General features: G+C 52.3%; 1 protein-coding gene and 1 long non-coding RNA gene across 3 annotated transcripts in view; one reads left to right on the forward strand and one right to left on the reverse strand.

Annotated features, from left to right (window-relative positions):
- Positions 1-9,108, forward strand: part of LOC101731116 (regulator of G protein signaling 9) — a 67,045-nt gene extending 57,937 nt beyond the window's left edge. The window contains exons 18-19 of the mRNA XM_031894210.1: positions 3,828-4,315; positions 7,942-9,108. Coding sequence (XP_031750070.1) covers positions 3,828-4,315; positions 7,942-8,095 — 642 coding nt within the window. The 3' untranslated portion in view covers positions 8,096-9,108. The remainder of the gene's footprint in view (positions 1-3,827; positions 4,316-7,941) is intronic.
- Positions 9,109-11,055: 1,947 nt separating this feature from the next.
- LOC116408077 lies at positions 11,056-21,938 on the reverse strand. Of its 2 annotated transcripts, none has more exons than XR_004220723.1 (3): positions 21,853-21,938; positions 11,188-11,400; positions 11,056-11,102 (listed from the first exon to the last, which is right to left on the reverse strand). It is a non-coding gene; the product is annotated as an uncharacterized LOC116408077 (long non-coding RNA). The 2 variants fall into 2 exon arrangements; XR_004220724.1 differs by lacking the exon at positions 21,853-21,938 and adding an exon at positions 20,975-21,110.
- Positions 21,939-24,748: the final 2,810 nt, after the last annotated feature.

Consider the following 24,748-nt stretch of genomic DNA (forward strand, 5'->3'; position numbering starts at 1 on the left):
GGCCAGCAGTAGAACTGTAGGAAGGGAGGCCCAGCAGTAGAACTGTAGGAAGGAGGCCAGCAGTAGAACTGTAGGAAGGGAGGCCCAGCAGTAGAACTGTAGGAAGGGAGGCCCAGCAGTAGAAGGAAGGAGAGGCCCAGCAGTAGGAGCTGTAGGAAGGAGGCCCAGCAGTAGAGCTGTAGGAAGGAGGCCCAGCAGTAGAGCTGTAGGAAGGGAGGCCCAGCAGTAGAGCTGTAGGAAGGGAGGCCCAGCAGTAGAACTGTAGGAAGGAGGCCCAGCAGTAGAGCTGTAGGAAGGGAGGCCCAGGAGTAAACTGTAGAAGGGAGGTCCAAGCAGTAGAGCTGTAGGAAGGGAGGCCCAGCAGTAGAACTGTAGGAAGGGAGGCCCAGCAGTAGAAGCTGTAGGAAGGAGGCCCAGCAGTAGAGCTGTAGGAAGGGAGGCCCAGCAGTAGAACTGTAGGAAGGGAGGCCCAGCAGTAGAGCTGTAGGAAGGGAGGCCCAGCAGTAGAGCTGTAGGAAGGGAGGCCCAGGAGTAGAACTGTAGGAAGGGAGGCCCAGCAGTAGAGCTGTAGAAGGGAGCCCAGCAGTAGAGCTGTAGGAAGGGGAGGGCCCAGCAGTAGAGCTGTAGGAAGGGAGGCCCAGAGTAGAACTGTAGGAAGGGAGGCCCCAGCAGTAGAGCTGTAGGAAGGGGAGGCCCAGCAGTAGAGCTGTAGGAAGGAGGCCCAGCAGTAGAGCTGTAGGAAGGAGGCCCAGCAGTAGAGCTGTAGGAAGGAGGCCCAGCAGTAGAGCTGTAGGAAGGGAGGCCCAGCAGTAGAGCTGTAGGAAGGGAGGCCCAGCAGTAGAGCTGTAGGAAGGAGGCCCAGCAGTAGAGCTGTAGGAAGGGAGGCCCAGGTAGAGCTGTAGGAAGGAGGCCCAGGAATAGAACTGTAGGAAGGGAGGCCCAGCAGTAGAGCTGTAGGAAGGGAGGCCCAGCAGTAGAGCTGTAGGAAGGGAGGCCCAGCAGTAGAGCTGTAGGAAGGGAGGCCCAGCAGTAGAGCTGTAGGAAGGGAGGCCCAGCAGTAGAACTGTAGGAAGGGAGGCCCAGCAGTAGAACTGTAGGAAGGGAGGCCCAGCAGTAGAGCTGTAGGAAGGGAGGCCCAGCAGTAGAACTGTAGGAAGGGAGGCCCAGCAGTAGAGCTGTAGGAAGGGAGGCCCAGCAGTAGAGCTGTAGGAAGGGAGGCCCAGCAGTAGAGCTGTAGGAAGGGAGGCCCAGCAGTAGAGCTGTAGGAAGGGAGGCCCAGCAGTAGAGCTGTAGGAAGGGAGGCCAAGCAGTAGAGCTTAAGAGGCCAGTGCAGGAGAGGCCATTTTTGGCCCCAGTGGGTACAGAAGCATTATTCTGGGCGGCCCATACCCAGCGCTATGTACCCAATGCTTTGGTGCTTTTCCCCATTGGCACACCCATAACCAATAACATTACGTTTCATCCCATTATCCGTGTTTCTCTCATTGCTCATCCGGCTTCTGCTCCATGTTTTTGCGGTTAAATTGTTATTAATGGAATAGTCCATTAGTGCATTTAGGGGGGATCTGCACGTATTTCCTATAGGGAACGTGACACAGGGCAACGTGAGGCGTTTTTGCTTTGTCCCCACTAGGTGGCGCCCTCGCCCCATCAAATGCCAACTGCTGTCAGTGCTGCAGGGATAAAGGTGCCCATACGGGGGCAGATTTCAGCTGCTGATTCGGGTCTTTCAGACCAATTTGAGGGCTTATCTGCCCATGTATGCCCCCCCCCGGATGGGCCTACCTGGCCCCCCTAACATTGGCCACATCTCAGTCTGGCAGGTTTGATTTTCCCGGCAGATCGGGGACTGTATCGGCTTGTTTTGCATTTGCCCCCGTTACCCCCGGGGTAGGTGCCTCCAGTCTCCCTCCTGGGCTGCTCTCTTCCCCACCTCCCCTGGGGTGAATTCATGTGACCGTGGGGAAGATAACAGGCCAGGGGGCAGTTTGGATTGGATCAGAGTGGGGCAAATGTGAATTTAAAAAAATGTATAATTCCCAGTTTGACTGCTGTTGTCTGGGGGTGTGGGGGCTGTACATTGTATGGGGAGTGAATCAGTATTCCCAGCACCCCCCCTGCCCCCCCCCCCATGTGGCCCCCCCGCACCTCCTTTTTATTTCGCCCAATAAAATTCTTCATCTCGTTCCATATTGTCTTTCATTGCTCCGTTCATTTCACGCTGCTCCTCTCAGCCAATCAGCTCGTGGGTATAAAGCGCCAGGGTCTGGATTGTGCCAGCACTTGCCCCTTGCCCCCTAGGCACCCCCCCCCCCAGGGCAAGAAATAGGGCAATCTCCTAGTAATAAAGGGGGAATATATGGAGCTTATGTCCTGTCCCACCCACCGATCCAGTAAGTGTGGGGGCCCCTCTGTACATTGGCCCCGTGGCCCCCTGGTTTCCCCCCCCCCCCCCGGTACCCAAACCTCTATTCCCTATGAGGGTATAAATAGAAGGAATAAAGCTCCTCTGTCCCTCAGTGGCCAATGGGAGATATATAGCACCAATCAGGGAGGGGCCAGTTGGTGGCACTGTGGCTCGTGGGTAAGTTCTCCCCCCTTGGCGCAGGATAAAATTCCCTCCGGCACCGGCTGGATTTGAACTCAGGCCCTCAGCACAGGCAGCCGCCGCCCACTTCCTGTCTGTTTCCTGTGTATATTTATCTATTAGTTTGTGTTTATACCCTCATAGGGAACAGGTGTATGTGGGGGAAAGGGGAGGAGTCCAATCAGGAACAACAAGCCCCACTGTGTCCAGCTGATACCCTGATACCCCCATAAACTGCCCCACAGAAAGCCTAGTACCCAAGGGCTGCTCATAGGAGGAAGCAACACACAGCAATCACCTGATACAATGGCTTGTGGGTAAGGGCCGTGCCTGTAAGTGACGGGGGTCCTGCGTTTGATTTGCACCAAGGAGCTGACTGCCAGGAGGGGGAGTTTTACCTTTTTTGGACACAATCCCACCACCAAACATAGAGGCGGGGTAACTGGCACCCAGTGATACTTACCCTAAGGTGTGGGGCAGGGACCTTAGACTTTATGCTCCCCTGGGCTTGGGCATAATCACCCCCCAGTACTTACCCAGGTACAGAGCTCTGATTCTCTGTACTTCCTGCTCCTGGGCTGCTCTCTTTCCCATGGTCAGACAGGAACCTCCCCCTGGGTAAGTGAATCCAATCTCCCCCCCAGTAACTTACCCAGGTACAGAGCTCTGATTCTCTGTACTTCCTGCTCCTGGGCTGCTCTCTTTCCCATGGTCAGGCAGGAACCCCCCCCCCTGGGTAAGTGAATCCAATCTCCCCCCAGTACTTACCCAGGTACAGAGCTCTGATTCTCTGTACTTCCTGCTCCTGGGCTGCTCTCTTTCCCATGGTCAGACAGGAACCCCCCCTGGGTAAGTGAATCCAATCTCCCCCCAGTACTTACCCAGGTACAGAGCTCTGATTCTCTGTACTTCCTGCTCCTGGGCTGCTCTCTTTCCCATGGTCAGACAGGAACCCCCTGGGTAAGTGAATCCAATCTCCCCCCAGTACTTACCCAGGTACAGAGCTCTGATTCTCTGTACTTCCTGCTCCTGGGCTGCTCTCTTTCCCATGGTCAGGCAGGAACCTCCCCCTGGGTAAGTGAATCCAATCTCCCCCCAGTACTTACCCAGGTACAGAGCTCTGATTCTCTGTACTTCCTGCTCCTGGGCTGCTCTCTTTCCCATGGTCAGACAGGAACCTCCCCCTGGGTGGGTGTGGCCATTTCCCAGCCTGTAACCATGTGATCTCTTCTCCCCACAGTTGTGCCATTACACGGCTCCGATCCCCCACCTCACCGTCTATGCCGGTACCTGCGCCCCCCCTTCCCCCAGTAGCCTGTTCCTCGGCTGCCACCCCCCGGGGGACCCCTGCACCCCTTCCCCCGGACACTTTGCGCTGCCCAATTCGGCCGCCTGCCCCTCCCCCATTAGCGTTGCTATAGAGAGCACCCCCGGGGTGGAAAGGAAATGGGAGACAAACAGCGCTAACGAGAACCAATTTGCCCCTCCGGCTGATAACCCAGAGGGTCCGTTTGGATCAGAAGGCGGCGCCGACAGGAACCATCTCTCCGTCCCGACCCACAAATCCAAGGTCGCCCTGTCCTTCAGCAAGCTGCTAAAGAGGGGGTGCTCCAACTCCCCCGTATTCGCCACCCTGTCCCCCAAGTGCCCCGCGGTGAATCACGGCAAAGTGCAACCGCTTAACGACATCGAACAGGAACTGCAGCAACCGTCCCGCAGGGTCACAAAGTGAGTACCGAAATGTGACTGCTCATATCCTTATCATATACAGTAGGGGGTACATTACCCCTTATAATACATGAGTGATACTCAGAGTTCCCTGTATAACTCAGCCTGCAGCCTTGTGCCTTTATATGGGGGGCACAGAACCCCTCAGTGACTGCTAATATCCTTATCATTTACAGTAGGGGGTACATTATCCCTTATAATACATGAGTGATACTCAGAGTTCCCTGTATAACTCAGCCTGCAGCCTTGTGCCTTTATATGGGGGGCACAGAACCCCTCAGTGACTGCTAATATCCTTATCATTTACAGTAGGGGTACATTATCCCTTATAATACATGAGTGATACTCAGAGTTCCCTGTATAACTCAGCCTGCAGCCTTGTGCCTTTATATGGGGGGCACAGAACCCCTCAGTGACTGCTAATATCCTTATCATTACAGTAGGGGTACATTATCCCTTATAATACATGAGTTGATACTCAGAGTTCCCTGTATAACTCAGCCTGCAGCCTTGTGCCTTTATATGGGGGGCACAGAACCCCTCAGTGACTGCTAATATCCTTATCATTTACAGTAGGGGGTACATTATCCCTTATAATACATGAGTGATACTCAGAGTTCCCTGTATAACTCAGCCTGCAGCCTTGTGCCTTTATATGGGGGCACAGAACCCCTCAGTGACTGCTAATATCCTTATCATTTACAGTAGGGGGTACATTATCCCTTATAATACATGAGTGATACTCAGAGTTCCCTGTATAACTCAGCCTGCAGCCTTGTGCCTTTATATGGGGGGCACAGAACCCCTCAGTGACTGCTAATATCCTTATCATTTACAGTAGGGGGTACATTATCCCTTATAATACATGAGTGATACTCAGAGTTCCCTGTATAACTCAGCCTGCAGCCTTGTGCCTTTATATGGGGGGCACAGAACCCCTCAGTGACTGCTAATATCCTTATCATTTACAGTAGGGGGTACATTATCCCTTATAATACATGAGTGATACTCAGAGTTCCCTGTATAACTCAGCCTGCAGCCTTGTGCCTTTATATGGGGGGCACAGAACCCCTCAGTGACTGCTAATATCCTTATCATTTACAGTAGGGGGTACATTATGCCTTCTTATTTACAAGGAGCTTTATGTGCTAACCTAGCAGCCCAAAACTGAGCCCCGCCTCCATGGTTGGAAAGCTGCCTTAGTGGTTGCTGCCGGTACCTTACAGCTGTCGGGTTGTGGGTTCAACTCCGGCCTTGGTACAATTTGGGAGAATTATTTGTCATGTTATTTTCTCCCTGAGCGACAGTTGGCCCACTGGTTAGAGCGCATTCCTTGAGCTTGTTGGTCCTGAGTTCAATTCCCACCAGAGTTGCTTTTAGCTTGGCTGCCTGAGTTGGCGCTACATAAGGGAAGAAACCCAAAAGATTCTGGTTCAACATGGTGGCCAAACGGTAGCATTGCCGGCCCAAGAGCCTTTGGGTCCTGAGTTCAATTCCCACCAGAGTTGCTTTTAGCTTGGCTGCCTGAGTTTGCGCTACATAAGGGAAGAAACCCAAAAGGACCTGGTTCAACATGGTGGCCAAACGGTAGCATTGCCGACCCAAGAGCCTTTGGGTCCTGAGTTCAATTCCCACCAAAGTTGCTTTTAGCTTGGCTGCCTGAGTTGGCGCTACATAAGGGAAGAAACCCAAAAGGTCCTGGTTCGACACGGTGGCCAAACGGTAGCATTGCCGGCTTGAAAGCTCTTGGGTCCTGAGTTCAATTCCAGCCTGACTATTGTCTGCTCGGAGTTTAGATGTTGTCTCCGTAAGTGCGTCGGCCAACTCCAAAGCAGGTGTGTACGAATGGCGTATGTTCGGTGGTGTACGAATGGCGTATGTTCGGTGGTGTGTGAATGGCGTATGTTCGGTGGTGTGTGAATGGCGTATGTTCGGTGGTGTATGAATGGCGAGTGTGGGAGTAGCCCACGTGGATACAGGGAAAGCATAGAAACTCCAAGATGGAGTTGGACTCAGGACCCCAGGGTAGAGAGAGGGCAGTGCAGGCACCGGGTCGGCGTTTTGCTTCTTTGTCGCTCATGGAGACCCGGGGCAAAAACTAAAAGCCCAGCTGAACATTCCCAGGTTGGATTTGAACTCACACCTCCAGCACCGCCGGGCAGCAGCACTAACCATTGGGCCAACTTGGGTTTCTTACCCAAACATGTTGGTCGCTGATACTTATTGCTGCCCCAGAGGAGGAGCCGGGCTGCACTGAAAGGTCCAAAAGATAAAGAGGCCCACTAGCCCAACATGATGGCTACACGGGTAGCACGGCCGGCTGGGAGCACTCAGGTCTGGGGTTCAATTCCAACATTGGCTTTATCTTTCTGTTATGTTTGTCTCTACTGATCAGCCAATCAGGGAAAAGAAGCAGGTTCTTTTAGACCCAATAAGTTCCAGCTGCTGTACTGCCCTCTGACCCCTAGGGGGCTTCCTTGAGAATCAAACCAGTCAATGGGGCCGACTGCTCCCCCAGCTATAGCCCTGTGTGGGCCGGTGGGGATGTACCGACCAGGGTTCCGCTCATGATGGGGCCCCTGTCTGCGCTGAATTACAGCTACAGGGAATCTCCCAGTGACCCCTGGGCCTGGGTCTATGGAGCTGGGGGGCAATTAACCCGATCTCTCCTTAGGGGAGCTGCTAGGGCCGAGCTATAAGAGTGAGTGCCGAGAGACTGGCCAATTGCTAACGTGGTGCCGTTATTCAGAAAGGGATCCCGCTCTCAGCCTGAAAACTATAGGCCTGTTAGTCTGACACCAGTGATAGGGAATAAGGGATCAGGTAGCTGTGTATATTGCTAAATCCTTTGAGTTTGTGCCACGTGGGTTTATGCATAACGGATCTTATCAGACTGATTTAATCGGCTTTTATGAGGGGGTGAGCAGGAACCCCCCCCCCTGGGATGGCAGTGGATGGGATTTACCCCAAAGCGTTTGATACAGTAGCGCAGAGAAAGTTCCAAGGGAACAATCATGAAACGTGTTTATAATAATGAACATATAAACTCTCGACAATTAATTACTAAAGCAGCCTCCCATGCCCCGCCCCCAGAATGTCTGGCTCCCAGGTGTGAAAGCTGATTTGCTGCTGCACGTCATGAGGCCACACCCCTCACCAGCAAACGTGCAAAGGGAAAGTAAAGGAATGAACCCCCCGGCGTTTACACTTGGGGATACAAATCTTACTTCAGTAACAGAGACCGTACCAGTGACACATCAGCTGCAGCAATAGAACAGACCTCTGTGTGTGAACAGCCCCATAGACTCCTGTATGTTGGATTCTCAGACACCTCTCTATGTCTCCCAGTCTCCTGCAGACTGACCAGCTGGGCTCTCAGGCTTCTTGATTGGCCAGCTGAGTCTAATTGGGCCCACCTGGCCAGTCTGTAGCACTTACTCTGCTATAGGGATTTATACCCAGCCCATGCATATAGATTCCCCAATAACTACAACTCCCAGCATCCCCTGCATCAAATGCTTTGGCAAAGTCCAAGTCGATCCCATCCACTGCCATCCCAGCGTGGGGGTTTCTGCTCACAGGATTATTCCATTGCTGGGAGCACCGTATTAACCCCGTGAGGGCAGTTTTTTTCAGATCAAGGTGGATATCCCTTCGGAGTGCCGGATTTACCCCATCGACTCGGAGGAGGAGGAGGACGGCCAACTGGCGTGCAAGGATTCCATCCAGGAGGTTATCTGCCCGTGGGAGAACATGACGGAGGAGAGTAAGGCGGGGTAAGGGCCCCGGGGCCCAATGAGACTGTGGAACAAACTGACATTCAGGAGTCTCACAAACAATGAAGTGCATTAGGATCCACAGAGAATCCAGCGATCACTGCCAGAAGCCACCATGGGGGGGCGCTGTAAGCACAGAAGTACTGACCAATACAAACCCACCCAGAACCCCACTGGCGGTGAGAGAGTTAAGCATCGTTGCAGGAAAGGGGGGGCTGAACATTGGTTTTGCCCCTTATTCCCCAATTGCCCCCTCATGGGGGGGGGGGGGCCGTCATGCTGATTCAGATTTTGGAGGCACAAGGGTCCCCCCACCCACAATGACTTTGTATCACATGATCACCTTCCTGCCAAATGGGGCCCCCCAACTTGTGATATACTGAACAATGCGCCCCCCCCTACAGGGAAGGGTTGGACCACTCCAGCTGCAATTGGTCTCTTACCCCTCCCTGCCCCCCCCGTACCCCAAATAGGCAGCCAAATTGCCTTTCCTCAAAGCAAGTCCATATGGGTGTGTGGGGCACAGAGAGGGGTGTGGGGCAGTTACACTGGGACCCTGGAGCAAAAGATCACAGTGCAATGGGGGGGGGGGGGGCAGAATAACATGGGGTACTGCACTGATTTTTGTACCAAGGCACGAACCCCCACCCTGGAATTATGGGTAAAAGAATTGCATTGTGGGTAAAAATATGGCACTTTGTATCCAAAATTGCCTTTTCATTTGAAAAAGTCCCTTCAGTTCAACTGGTGCCAAAATGATCCTCAGGGTTGGACCGGCCAACCGGCCAACCGGCCAACCCCCACCCCCCCCCCAGGCCAAGCGGGGCCCCCACTACAGGGCTGGGAACGTGGCCCCTCCATGCCCCGGCCTCTGGGTGCCCATTCCAACACTGCCCAGTTTAGTGACTTATTTCCCATGATCCTCCATGGAACTCCCCTTTATCTGTAAGATAGAGAGTCAGATGCCTTATTGTTGGGAAATTTCCTTTAATAAAAATATAAGAAATACCCTGTAAATCCCATTGTGGTGACTTCATCAGGGGGCGGGGCTCAGACAGACAGACAGTCTTACAGTCTAGTGGGACGCTCTCTGCTGAAGAGCTTGCACTCTCTATTTCAGCAGGAGTATAATAGGATCCTCATCCTAGCCCAAAAAGCTTAGTCTATCAAAAGAGAGCTCTCCCCTTACAGCTCACCTAAAGAGCTTACACTCTAGAACTCTCCCCTTACAGCTCACCTAAAGAGCTTACACTCTAGAACTCTCCCCTTACAGCTCACCTAAAGAGCTTACACTCTAGAACACTCCCCTTACAGCTCACCTAAAGAGCTTACACTCTAGAACTCTCCCCTTACAGCTCACCTAAAGAGCTTACACTCTAGAACTCTCCCCTTACAGCTCACCTAAAGAGCTTACACTCTAGAGGCACAATCTGAAATCTCCCCCCAAACAGCAGAGAGGGAGGACTTGCCCCACAGCTGACAGTCATATTATGATCATTTACCCAAAGATCCACGATGAATCCTGGGAAGGTGGCACCAAAACAAAGATTATCAGCCCCAGGGGGCATAAAGGGCAAAGGATGGAGGTAATTTGGCTGCTGCTTCCCGGGCACAAAGCCATTTAGCGCTGATTGAGAAGAAAGAGGCAGAAGGCGGCCCCCCTGCTGCTGCGCTGAATGGAGCCCCCGGGGCTGCGCTCTCTGCAATAATAATATCCCCTTTAGTCAACCAACCAATCATATCCCTGACACTATCCCTCGCTGGTTAATACACATGGCCCAGGCGCTGAGCCCCCTATGGCCATATTAGCCCCATATTAGCCCCCTATGGCCATATTAACCCCATATTAGCCCCCTATGGCCATTTTAACCCCATATTAGCCCCCTATGGCCATATTAACCCCATATTAGCCCCCTATGGCCATTTTAACCCCATATTAGCCCCCTATGGCCATATTAACCCCATATTAGCTCCCTATGGCCATTTTAACCCCATATTAGCCCCCTATGGCCATATTAAGCCCCTATGGACATATTAGCCCCCTATGGCCATATTAACCCCATATTAAGCCCTTATGGCCATATTAACCCCATATTAGCCCCCTATGGCCATATTAACCCCATATTAAGCCCCTATGGCCATATTAACCCCATATTAAGCCCCTATGGCCATATTAACCCCATATTAAGCCCCTATGGCCATATTAACCCCATATTAAGCCCCTATGGCCATATTAATCCCATATTAAGCCCCTATGGCCATATTAACCCCATATTAGCCCCCTATGGCCATATTAACCCCATATTAGCCCCCTATGGCCATATTAACCCCATATTAGCCCCCTATGGCCATATTAACCCCATATTAGCCCCCTATGGCCATATTAACCCCCTATGGCCATATTAACCCCATATTAGCCCCATTTCCACATATGGGAAATTCTCTACTCGCCGAACTGCCTCAGTGGGGCAGGTACAACCCCCAGACAGATCAGTATCGTACAGATCTGCACTCCAGACCCACATGTAACGGTTAAAATAAGTATTTATTACACAGAAGCCACTAGGGGGCAATAAAGCTTTGGTCATAGTTGGTTTCTGTCTCATCTGAAACCTGTTGTTTCTATGCGACCCTAACAACGACGTTACAGTTCATCTACTGCTTGGGGCGCTCTTCCCCTCTTCTTACGTGGATACAAAGAGAAGCAAAGCATTGTGGGATTGAGGGAGAGGACGGTTTCTCTATAGGAGTAAGGGGGCTGGGAGTCCCACACATCTACTTTGAAGAACTTCTGGAAGAGGCCAAGGGGCCTACAAAGTAGACAGTTGAGTAGGAAGAGCTGGAAGGTTCCGTGTGGGACTCCCAGCCTCCCTGCTCCGTAGAGAAGCCGTCCTCTCCCTCCTTCCCACAATGCATTGCTTCTCTACTCTTCATAGTATTTCATTGGTCATTCATTTTTTTGGCGCTTAAGAGTTGACGAATTCTGCTCCAGAGGTTGGAGGAACCAGAACCTACAGAACAGAAAGAATAGAAAGTCATTAGCAGATCAGCACGTAAGGGATTTCCCTCCATATAGAAATGTATCTGAGCCGGTACCATAGTCTCCCGCTTGGCGGATCTTCAGCTCCACTCCGGTTCCTCCTCACTATTGTCCAGCTGTTGGGAAAGGATAGAAATGAGGGATTGTTGCCGGCGGTGTCCCCCATGGATACGACATGGTACCCAGAGATCCTTGGGCGGTTGGACATGTACAGATAGAATAGTAGATGCAAAGTGAATGGGCCGGGAGATCTCCTTCCCCATCAGGGTCTGAAAATACACAGAAATGTCAGAAATGCCAAAGAAGGGACCGGGCATTGGCCAAAGGGCCAGAGAAGGGGATTGTGGGTAATACCTGATCAAACATGGCGGCATTGGGCACGGCGCTAACGCTTTCCATCCTGACGTGGAGCCGCCCTGACTCCGCATTGAGCAATGGCAGCCACTGTGGGGGGGGGGGGCAGAACTCAGTACCAACCTCCGGCCCAACTCACTGGGCAAAATGTCCTTATTAACTCCGGGCAAATAAATTCCTACCGACAACGTCAACTTCCATCAGTCTCTCTACACTGATTGGCAGCTGTATATGGGCAAACTGCTCAAGGAAAACACAGTAACTGGAGTAGAATATCACTGCCCCCCCAGCAACCAATCAGGGAATGGGGGGGGGGGTCGTTCATAAAGAAGCATTTCCCTACAGAAATAGGGGTTGGTAGCACTAGGTAGGTACCTAATATATAGGGGCAGAGACAGGGGAAAGTGTTGGAAGGGTTACTGCCTGCCCTGCTCTCATTTCCCTACAGAAATAGGGGTTGGTAGCACTAGGTAGGTACCTAATATATAGGGGCAGAGACAGGGGAAAGTGTTGGAAGGGTTACTGCCTGCCCTGCTCTCATTTCCCTACAGAAATAGGGGTTGGTAGCACTAGGTAGGTACCTAATATATAGGGGCAGAGACAGGGGAAAGTGTTGGAAGGGTTACTGCCTGCCCTGCTCTCATTTCCCTACAGAAATAGGGGTTGGTAGCACTAGGTAGGTACCTAATATATAGGGGCAGAGACAGGGGAAAGTGTTGGAAGGGTTACTGCCTGCCCTGCTCTCATTTCCCTACAGAAATAGGGGTTGGTAGCACTAGGTAGGTACCTAATATATCTATATAATACAGGAAAGACCCCAATTAGTTCCAATTAAACACGACCCGTTTGCTCTGTTGTAGTTAAAGCGCCAGATCCCAATGGGAATATTCAGGGGCTTATTATAAAGAGGGGGGGCTGGCGCTTAGGTTTCGGGGGTCCCAGACGCCGCCGGGCGGAGTGATTTTCATGATTTTGCTCTGATGCTTTTTGGGGATTTTCTCTTTATTGGGTTTATTAAGCAGAGACAGGAGCGCGGGGGGGGGGGGGGGGGAGACAATTGGGCCTCGTGTCACTGACAGATCTGATTGGGCTGAAACTGGGATTTGTGAGCTCAGTATAAACGGCTCAGACAGAAAGCGCCAATTAGAAATGTGACATCACTTGTACCCCAAGTCTGAAAGGAATGAGCCCCTTATTGCCCTAAAGAGATATCATTTCCCATTTTCTGTAGGGAAATGAGAGCAGGGCAGGCAGTAACCCTTCTAACACTTTCCCCTGTCTCTGCCCCTATATATTAGGTACCTACCTAGTGCTACCAACCCCTATTTCTGTAGGGAAATGAGAGCAGGGCAGGCAGTAACCCTTCCAACACTTTCCCCTGTCTCTGTCCCTATATATTAGGTACCTACCTAGTGCTACCAACCCCTATTTCTGTAGGGAAATGAGAGCAGGGCAGGCAGTAACCCTTCCAACACTTTCCCCTGTCTCTGCCCCTATATATTAGGTACCTACCTAGTGCTACCAACCCCTATTTCTGTAGGGAAATGAGAGCAGGGCAGGCAGTAACCCTTCCAACACTTTCCCCTGTCTCTGCCCCTATATATTAGGTACCTACCTAGTGCTACCAACCCCTATTTCTGTAGGGAAATGATTCTTTATGAACGACCCCCCCCCCCATTCCCTGATTGGTTGCTGGGGGGGGCAGTGATATTCTACTCCAGTTACTGTGTTTTCCTTGAGCAGTTTGCCCATATACAGCTGCCAATCAGTGTAGAGAGACTGATGGAAGTTGACGTTGTCGGTAGGAATTTAATTTGCCCGGAGTTAATCTTGCCCTACTGTCCCCATCTTGCCCTACTGTCCCCATCTTGCCCTACTGTCCCCATCTTGCCCTACTGTCCCCATCTTGCCCTACTGTCCCCATCTTGCCCTACTGTCCCCATCTTGCCCTACTGTCCCCATCTTGTCCTACTGTATCCATCTTGCTCTACTGTCTCCATCTTGTCCTACTGTCTCCATCTTGCCCTACTGTCCCCATCTTGCCCTACTGTCTCCATCTTGTCCTACTGTCCCCATCTTGCCCTACTGTCTCCATCTTGTCCTACTGTCCCCATCTTGCCCTACTGTCCCCATCTTGTCCTACTGTATCCATCTTGCTCTACTGTCTCCATCTTGCCCTACTGTCCCCATCTTGCCCTACTGTCTCCATCTTGCCCTACTGTCTCCATCTTGCCCTACTGTCTCCATCTTGTCCTACTGTCTCCATCTTGCCCTACTGTCCCCATCTTGCCCTACTGTCCCCATCTTGCCCTACCTGTCTCCATCTTGTCCTACTGTCCTCCATCTTGCCCTACTGTCTCCATCTTGTCCCTACTGTCTCCATCTTGCCCTACTGTCCCCATCTTGCCCTACTGTCCCCATCTTGCCCTACTGTCTCCATCTTGTCCTACTGTCTCCATCTTGCCCTACTGTCCCCATCTTGCCCTACTGTCCCCATCTTGTCCTACTCTCTCCATCTTGTCCTACTGTCCCCATCTTGCCCTACTGTCCCCATCTTGTCCTACTGTATCCATCTTGCTCTACTGTCTCCATCTTGCCCTACTGTCCCCATCTTGCCCTACTGTCTCCATCTTGCCCTACTGTCCCCATCTTGTCCTACTCTCTCCATCTTGTCCTACTGTCCCCATCTTGCCCTACTGTCCCCATCTTGCCCTACTGTCTCCATCTTGCCCTACTGTCCCCATCTTGCCCTACTGTCCCCATCTTGTCCTACTGTATCCATCTTGCTCTACTGTCTCCATCTTGCCCTACTGTCCCCATCTTGCCCTACTGTCTCCATCTTGCCCTACTGTCTCCATCTTGCCCTACTGTCTCCATCTTGTCCTACTGTCTCCATCTTGCCCTACTGTCCCCATCTTGCCCTACTGTCCCCATCTTGCCCTACTGTCTCCATCTTGTCCTACTGTCTCCATCTTGCCCTACTGTCTCCATCTTGTCCTACTGTCTCCATCTTGCCCTACTGTCCCCATCTTGCCCTACTGTCCCCATCTTGCCCTACTGTCTCCATCTTGTCCTACTGTCTCCATCTTGCCCTACTGTCCCCATCTTGCCCTACTGTCTCCCTCTTGCCCTACTGGGGTACAGTGTTAGAAGTGGGGGTACAGGGAGAAGGTGCAAGGGGGGGGGGGCTCGGAACGGCTGCTCCCGCAGATCACGTCTCAGGCTGCAGATTGGGGGGGGGGAATAAAATAACGAGCCGGGACCCCCCCCTGCGTCCCCTTTCATGTGGGTCCGGCCTGTAACGACGCTGCAATCTCATCAGCCTCAGTCCCGGCCCCTCCCTGCGCCCAGCGGCGGATCGGCTGCGGGGGCTCTTTGACTCCGAGACACAAACAAACCCGCGAAGGTTCCGAGCGCCGAAATAATAACTTTCCCTTCTCTAAATTAGATCCCCCCCCCCACTCTGTGGGCTCTGTCTGCTAAGCACTGCTACAGCCCCTACAGTCACATGCCAGGCTGTATCCATGGCAACGGCACCCCAACATCTGTCACCCTGGGTACCCCTGGAACTATAGCGGGGTGACTGTTACCCCAATGTTTCTATATATCTGTAACCTTGTTATGGGCTAAGGGGGCCCAGCCTGAAGGCCAGTTAGGGGGGGATTTGGGGTGAGTGCTTATTTGTGCCCTGGGTACCCCTGGAACTATAGCGGGGTGACTGTTACCCAATGTTTCTATATATCTGTAACCTTGTTATGGGCTAAGGGGGCCCAGCCTGAAGGCCAGTTAGGGGGGGATTTGGGGTGAGTGCTTATTTGTGCCCTGGGTACCCCTGGAACTATAGCAGGGTGACTGTTACCCCAATGTTTCTATATATCTGTAACCTTGTTATGGGCTAAGGGGGCCCAGCCTGAAGGCCAGTTAGGGGGGGATTTGGGGTGAGTGCTTATTTGTGCCCTGGGTACCCCTGGAACTATAGCGGGGTGACTGTTACCCCAATGTTTCTATATATCTGTAACCTTGTTATGGGCTAAGGGGGCCCAGCCTGAAGGCCAATTAGGGGGGATTTGGGTGAGTGCTTATTTGTGCCCTGGGTACCCCTGGAACTATAGTGGGGTGACTGTTACCCCAATGTTTCTATATATCTGTAACCTTGTTATGGGCTAAGGGGGCCCAGCCTGAAGGCCAGTTAGGGGGGGATTTGGGGTGAGTGCTTATTTGTGCCCTGGGTACCCCTGGAACTATAGCGGGGTGACTGTTACCCCAATGTTTCTATATATCTGTAACCTTGTTATGGGCTAAGGGGGCCCAGCCTGAAGGCCAGTTAGGGGGGGATTTGGGGTGAGTGCTTATTTGTGCCCTGGGTACCCCTGGAACTATAGCGGGGTAACTGTTACCCCAATGTTTCTATATATCTGTAACCTTGTTATGGGCTAAGGGGGCCCAGCCTGAAGGCCAGTTAGGGGGGGATTTGGGGTGCTTATTTGTGCCCTGGGTACCCCTGGAACTATAGCGGGGTGACTGTTACCCCAATGTTTCTATATATCTGTAACCTTGTTATGGGCTAAGGGGGCCCAGCCTGAAGGCCAGTTAGGGGGGGATTTGGGGTGAGTGCTTATTTGTGCCCTGGGTACCCCTGGAACTATAGCGGGGTGACTGTTACCCCAATGTTTCTATATATCTGTAACCTTGTTATGGGCTAAGGGGGCCCAGCCTGAAGGCCAGTTAGGGGGGGATTTGGGGTGAGTGCTTATTTGTGCCCTGGGTACCCCTGGAACTATAGCGGGGTGACTGTTACCCCAATGTTCTATATATCTGTAACCTTGTTATGGGCTAAGGGGGCCCAGCCTGAAGGGCAGTTAGGGGGGGATTTGGGGTGAGTGCTTATTTGTGCCCTGGGTACCCCTGGAACTATAGCGGGGTGACTGTTACCCCAATGTTTCTATATATCTGTAACCTTGTTATGGGCTAAGGGGGCCCAGCCTGAAGGCCAGTTAGGGGGGGATTTGGGGTGAGTGCTTATTTGTGCCCTGGGTACCCCTGGAACTATAGTGGGGTGACTGTTACCCCAATGTTTCTATATATCTGTAACCTTGTTATGGGCTAAGGGGGCCCAGCCTGAAGGCCAGTTAGGGGGGGATTTGGGGTGAGTGCTTATTTGTGCCCTGGGTACCCCCTGGAACTATAGTGGGGTGACTGTTACCCCAATGTTTCTATATATCTGTAACCTTGTTATGGGCTAAGGGGGCCCAGCCTGAAGGCCAGTTAGGGGGGGATTTGGGGTGAGTTCTTATTTGTGCCCTGGGTACCCCTGGAACTATAGCGGGGTGACTGTTACCCCAATGTTTCTATATATCTGTAACCTTGTTATGGGCTAAGGGGGCCCCCGGCACAGGAAGGGTTACAGGAAAGACCCCGCAGACTGAAATTCTTGCAAGTTCTCGTTGTCCCTGAGCGAAACTGCAGCGCAGGGGGGGGAATCGGCCCCCAGGAAAATATCATCTTTGATGCCGGGACCCCCAGTCGGGCGGAACCTTTGAAGAGCGGCTGCTGCTTCCCGAATGCCGCGGCTTTGATGTCGCAGAGACGAGCGCTTTGTAATTATCCCCCCACCCCCCCCGTGTATCAGACGCCCCCATTGTTCCTTTATCCCCAATAACAGACAATTTGATATGTTTTACCCAGGGCCCGGGGCCTCTCCTACATACAGGGGAAGAAAATGTGATTCATTCTGAGCAATTACAGCAACAAATTCTTCTTTCCACCCACCCCCATAATGCACTGCTTCTGCAGGGGCCCCATATGCAAACCAATTAGAGCCCCCCCATACTGTACTGTCTAAGGGAAACACTATGGCACCTCCTACCCATATGTATAAATACAAATATACAGAGAAGGAATGTTCTGGGCACACAATAAGCTGTACCCCCATACTGTACTGTCTAAGGGAAACACTATGGCACCCCCTACCCATATGTATAAATACAAATATACAGAGAAGGAATGTTCTGGGCACACAATAAGCTGTACCCCCATACTGTACTGTCTAAGGGAAACACTATGGCACCCCCTACCCATATGTATAAATACAAATATACAGAGAGGGAATGTTCTGGGCACACAATAAGCTGTACCCCCCATACTGTACTGTCTAAGGGAAACACTATGGCACCCCCTACCCATATGTATAAATACAAATATACAGAGAAGGAATGTTCTGGGCACACAAATAAGCTGTACCCCCATACTGTACTGTCTAAGGGAAACACTATGGCACCCCCTACCCATATGTATAAATACAAATATACAGAGAAGGAATGTTCTGGGCACACAATAAGCTGTACCCCCATACTGTACTGTCTAAGGGAAACACTATGGCACCCCCTACCCATATGTATAAATACAAATATACAGAGAAGGAATGTTCTGGGCACACAATAAGCTGTATCCCATACTGTACTGTCTAAGGGAAACACTATGGCACCCCCTACCCATATGTATAAATACAAATATACAGAGAAGGAATGTTCTGGGCACACAATAAGCTGTACCCCCATACTGTACTGTCTAAGGGAAACACTATGGCACCCCCTACCCATATGTATAAATACAAATATACAGAGAAGGAATGTTCTGGGCACACAATAAGCTGTACCCCCATACTGTACTGTCTAAGGGAAACACTATGGCACCCCCTACCCATATGTATAAATACAAATATACAGAGAGGGAATGTTCTGGGCACACAATAAGCTGTATCCCCATACTGTACTGTCTAAGGGAAACACTATGGCACCCCTACCCATATGTATAAATACAAATATACAGAGAGGGAATGTTCTGGGCACACAATAGCTGTACCCCCATACTGTACTGTCTAAGGGAAACACTATGGCACCCCCCTACCCATATGTATAAATACAAATATACAGAGAAGGAATGTTTCTGGGCACACAATAAGCTGTACCCCCATACTGTACTGTCTAAGGGAAACACTATGGCACCCCTACCCATATGTATAAATACAAATATACAGAGAAGGAATGTTCTGGGCACACAATAAGCTGTACCCCCATACTGTACTGTCTAAGGGAAACACTATGGCACCCCCTACCCATATGTATAAATACAAATATACAGGAGAAGGAATGTTCTGGGCACACAATAAGCTGTACCCCATACTGTACTGTCTAAGGGAAACACTATGGCACCCCCTACCCATATGTATAAATACAAATATACAGAGAAGGAATGTTCTGGGCACACAATAAGCTGTACCCCCATACTGTACTGTCTAAGGGAAACACTATGGCAGCTCCCATCCGTGTGTATGTAGAAGACTCACTCCTGTGAGTGGGAGTAACAGACAATCTGCATATATTTTACAAACCAACTCTTGGCTGCCCCCCACCCCCCCCCCTATAGCCAATAAATAAGATGTTTGGGGAGGAATGTGCCATTCACATTTAGGGGGGGGGGGGGGAAGAATTATTTTGTGCATTTAAGCTTAATTTAGGGGCCCCAGTAAATGAGCAGAAATGGGGGGGGGGGGGGAGATCTGAGTGGGACAGTGTGGCCCCTAGTGGGAGGGTTGGCTGGAGACTGGGGCACTTATAACAAATGCTAATAGAGCCCGGGGGGGGGGGGCTCCAATCCTTTGTCATCGAGTGCGAAACCCCAACCGCGAGACGTGTCAAACTCACTTCAATAATTTCAGTTGGCACCGCGGGTACCCGGGGGGGGGGGATCCTGTCTGACCATGGGAAAGAGAGCAGCCCAGGAGCAGGAAGTACAGAGAATCAGAGCTCTGTACCTGGGTAAGTACTGGGGGGAGATTGGATTCACTTACCCAGGGGGAGGTTCCTGCCTGACCATGGGAAAGAGAGCAGCCCAGGAGCAGGAGGTACAGAGAATCAGAGCTCTGTACCTGGGTAAGTACTGGGGGGAGATTGGATTCACTTACCCAGGGGGGGGGTTCCTGTCTGACCATGGGAAAGAGAGCAGCCCAGGAGCAGGAAGTACAGAGAATCAGAGCTCTGTACCTGGGTAAGTTACTGGGGGGAGATTGGATTCACTTACCCAGGGGGAGGTTCCTGTCTGACCATGGGAAAGAGAGCAGCCCAGGAGCAGGAAGTACAGAGAATCAGAGCTCTGTACCTGGGTAAGTACTGGGGGGAGATTGGATTCACTTACCCAGGGGAGGGTTCCTGCCTGACCATGGGAAAGAGAGGCAGCCCAGGAGCAGGAAGTACAGAGAATCAGAGCTCTGTACCTGGGTAAGTACTGGGGGGAGATTGGATTCACTTACCCAGGGGGAGGTTCCTGTCTGACCATGGGAAAGAGAGCAGCCCAGGAGCAGGAAGTACAGAGAATCAGAGCTCTGTACCTGGGTAAGTACTGGGGGGAGATTGGATTCACTTACCCAGGGGGAGGTTCCTGCCTGACCATGGGAAAGAGAGCAGCCCAGGAGCAGGAAGTACAGAGAATCAGAGCTCTGTACCTGGGTAAGTACTGGGGGGGAGATTGGATTCACTTACCCAGGGGGGGGGGGGTTCCTGTCTGACCATGGGAAAGAGAGCAGCCCAAGAGCAGGAAGTACAGAGAACGCTCAGACCCCCGGCCCCTCACCCCCCGGCCCCCCAGCCCATATGTTACTGATTTCCCTCCATCGTTTCAAAGCGCCGAGTTCTGTTCTATAAAGAAAGAAAATTCTATTGATGAGCGGATCCTGCCGGGAGCGGCGACCGACAGGGCAGTTTCCTTGTCTTTATCTGAGGGGAAATGCATATCTGGGGGGGGGGGGGGGGCAGAGAATCCGAAGAGAAGGGGCTTATTGGCCGACAGTGGTGATTGGATGCCGAGTCCTAATACCCAGGAACTGACTCTCAGCTCAATGGCAGGGGTATTTGTGCCTTATGTACCCCGGGAAGGGGTTATAGGGAAACTGAGCCCCAAAATCCTCGGCACCAGTATGTCCCACCGCTGTGAGGCCTGACTTTCCCTTTAATGCCCTGGCCACGCCCACAGTGATAGCCGACACCCATATCAGGTTGCTGCAGACTGAACTGGTTTATATGCAGCGCGCATCTAAATACAAATGTGGGCATTAAAGGGGTGAGGTGCCCACCCTAGAGGCACATTGGGGCAATGACGGGGGCTCCCTACTCCTGGTACGGATTGGTGCATGTTGAGAGTTATAGTCGCATAATGCAGCTACAGACGTGCAATCACAGAGCCCAGAGACTTACACGCAGGGAGAATTCAGCCAATCACTGAGCCAGGTCCGTTTGCTCATTCTAAAGGGGAATTAGCCCCCCCTGGGTTCCCACAAGTCACAGTGTCTGTTCCCCCCCCCCCCCCCCCCAAGGTTACTCACTGGTGCAGTTTACTAACCCTACAGCAGGTGTGGCATTGTGGGTAATTATGTAGGGTTCTATAGGTGGCCAGGTGTAATGGGGGGGCTGATAGTGTATGGGGGGGGCTACTCACCCCTCTGAATGAAAGCTGCTCTCTGATTCTGCCCCATGACACAGGTCCGGCTGCTCCAGGGCGACTTACACACAAGTGCAGGCAGCAGCGCTCACATGAAAGCCCCACTCTGATTGGCTAACGGCTGGTAACTGATGCTGCAGCCAATGAGCCAGGGAGCTGGGGCTATTATGTGTGCCGGGCTTAAAGGGGTATTTGTGGGACTTTGCGCCCCCCCCCCCCCCCCCATCATCCCTTTAATTAGCACAGACCTTCCAGACTTCCAATCCAAAGTGTGGGGGGGGCCCTAAACACCCCCCCCCAGGGTTCAGCATCTGCCCCCAATCTACATTTGAGTACAATGCATTAATGGGTGTCCCCAGTAGAACAGGCCGATAGGGGGGTGTCAGGGAAACGCCACTCTCAGACGCGCCTGGCACCGGGACGGGGAACAAGGGGTTACACTCAGTCACCTTACACACAGGTCAGACTAACGTCAGACACCCCCAAACACCCCCCCGCCCCAAATACAACTATTCCCTGCCCCCATCTATCATTAACAGGCGATAGAAACCTAGTTACCCCAATATATCCTACACACACGTTCCTACTGCAGTGAGGGATAGTTCTACTACTTCCACACACACACCAGCAGCCACAGGGTTAATTTACACACACACTGCCCTACTGACAGCCCCCTAGCCAATTAGCCCCCACACAGCCAAGCCGTTAGTGCCCCATACGAGGCACGTGGGGATATAGAGCCGAAGGGCAGAACTTATTACATTTTATAGTTAATATTACAGGGTAACACTGCATTAAAAGGAGATTACAAAGGAGACAGGTACATACAAACAGTAAATAAAACAAAAGGGGATAAAAACACAGAGAAACGTTACCGGGATCTTGCGCCCCCCTGAGGCCGGAGTTAGGTACAGTGAACTCCCAATCCAAAAGAACATGGAGCCCCAAATATGAGTTACTGGCCTTATCCTACTGCTGGGCCCCACCCCCATTCCTGTATTCATGAGGAGGGAGTGCCCAGGAACTTGTCACATGACCCCCCCCCCAGGTTACAAAGTTCACGCCCCCATCCAATGAGAAAGGTGAGGGCGGGGCACCGTTTGCTAACTGCCTGTTCTGCTGACCTGGGTATTTCCCAGCTACCCTTAATCCCCACAATTATAGAGCCCTGAGCATTATGGGAAATGGGATTCTCTGCTCATAGGCACCAACCCCCCCAGGCCCGACCCATATTATTCTGGGTTTATCAGAACATTGGGGGATCCCACGAGGGGGGGGTTGGAGTCTGGGGGGGCCCTAGCTACAGGCTAATGACTGGGCGCCATGATTTGTATCTTTAGGGATTTATTCTATGGGCCCAGAGGAATATTAGCTCAGAATCTGCCCTGAGACAGACGCCCCCTGTAGCACCGGGAGGGTAATTGGGTTTCCCTTGTTGGTTAATTCTGGCTCCTCCCCCCTCGCCAGTCATTTAGGGGGTATTAGTGAATTACCCCCCTACTGTGAGGGGTTTCCTTCCAATGTGGATTCCAAGCAGACTTCTAAATTGAAAATTTAACCCCTTACTGCTGGGCCTAACATGACAGGGGGGCTCCTTCATTTTTAGCCCCCAACCTCTAACAGACAGGATCTCGGCTCCCACAGCCAATAAAACTCCCTGTTGGTTGGTCTTCATTATTCATTTTTGGAAACTGCCTTTGGGTTCTGCCTCGGGGTAAATATGATGTTAGGGTTCAGGCTGGGCGGCCCAATGGGAGTGGCCTGGCAGGGGCGGCCCAATGGGAGTGGCCTGGCAGGGGCGGCCCAATGGGAGTGGCCTGGCAGGGGCGGCCCAATGGGAGTGGCCTGGCAGGGGCGGCCAAATGGGAGTGGCCTGGTAGGGGGCGGCCCAATGGGAGTGGCCTGGCAGGGGGCGGGGCTCTGACATGGAAGATGCAGAATTTGCATAATGCTGGAAACAAACCCCCAGCTCCTGGGCCCAAGCTTATATGTAGCACAGGTTCCGGGGCCCCGATACAGCCTGGGCCCAACCCCTGAGCAGAACCCAAACTGGGTACCAACAGGCTGTCAGCACCAGAACCGAATTGGGCCAACAGTAATCTGTCTGATGTACCAGCCCAATGGGATTCTTACTCCTGCCTGATAGATACCAGTCGGCCAGAGGGGCCACATACAGTCTCCACCTTGCCCTACAGTCTCCATCTTGCCCTACAGTCTCCATCTTGCCCTACTGTCTCCATCTTGCCCTACTGTCTCCATCTTGCCCTGCTGTCTCCCTCTTGCCCTACTGTCTCCATCTTGCCCTACAGTCTCCATCTTGCCCTACTGTCTCCATTTTGCCCTACTGTCTCCATCTTACCCTACAGTCTCCATCTTGCCCTACTGTCTCCATCTTGCCCTACTGTCTCCATCTTGCCCTACTGTCTCCATCTTGCCCTACTGTCTCCATCTTGCCCTACAGTCTCCATCTTGCCCTACAGTCTCCATCTTGCCCTACTGTCTCCATCTTGTCCTACTGTCCACATCTTGCCCTACTGTCCCCATCTTGCCCTACTGTCCCCATCTTGCCCTACTGTCTCCATCTTGCCCCACTGTCTCCATCTTGCCCCACTGTCTCCATCTTGTCCCACTGTCTCCATCTTGCCCTACCGTCTCCTTCTTGCTCTACCGTCCCCATCTTGCCCTACCGTCTCCATCTTGCCCTACCGTCTCCATCTTGCCCTACTGTCCCCATCTTGCCCTACTGTCCCCATCTTGCCCTACCGTCTCCATCTTGCCCTACCGTCTCCATCTTGCCCTACTGTCCCCATCTTGCCCTACTGTCCCCATCTTGCCCTACTGTCTTCCATCTTGCCCTACTGTCTCCATCTTGCCCCACTGTCTCCATCTTGCCCTACTGTCCCCATCTTGCCCTACTGTCCCCATTCTTGCCCTACTGTCCCCATCTTGCCCCTACTGTCTCCATCTTGCCCCACTGTCTCCATCTTGCCCCACTGTCCCCATCTTGCCCCACTGTCTCCATCTTGCCCTACTGTCTCCATCTTGCCCTACTGTCTCCATCTTGCCCTACTGTCTCCATCTTGCCCCACTGTCTCCATCTTGCCCCACTGTCTCCATCTTGTCCTACTGTCCCCATCTTGCCCTACTGCCCCCATCTTGCCCTACTGTCCCCATCTTGCCCTACTGTCTCCATCTTGCCCCACTGTCTCCATCTTGCCCCACTGTCTCCATCTTGTCCTACTGTCCCCATCTTGCCCTACTGCCCCATCTTGCCCTACTGTCCCCATCTTGCCCCACTGTCTCCATCTTGCCCCACTGTCTCCATCTTGCCCTACTGTCTCCATCTTGCCCTACTGTCTCCATCTTGCCCCACTGTCTCCATCTTGCCCCACTGTCTCCATCTTGCCCCACTGTCCCCATCTTGCCCCACTGTCTCCATCTTGCCCTACTGCCCCCATCTTGCCCTACTGTCCCCATCTTGCCCTACTGTCTCCATCTTGTCCTACTGTCCCCATCCTGCCCTACTGTCCCCTCACTTTGGGTGTCTGGGCCCCCCCATATTTGCCAGTCTATGAATAGAGCGGTATAAAAGTGCGACTGTCAGAGCATTGGTTAATGAAGGATCTGTCTCGCTCGTTGGAAATAAAGTGCAGAAATTCGCGGCTCGTTCAGAGGAAGAGAGAGACTTTGATGCCCAGTGAGACGCCAGACTGTCAGGCACTTGAAGAGACTTTCTTGTGCGGCAGAGACAGCCGGCGCGGGTGGGTGGGA

This window comes from Xenopus tropicalis, chromosome 10, assembly GCF_000004195.4.
Source record: "Xenopus tropicalis strain Nigerian chromosome 10, UCB_Xtro_10.0, whole genome shotgun sequence".
NCBI lineage: Eukaryota > Metazoa > Chordata > Amphibia > Anura > Pipidae > Xenopus > Xenopus tropicalis.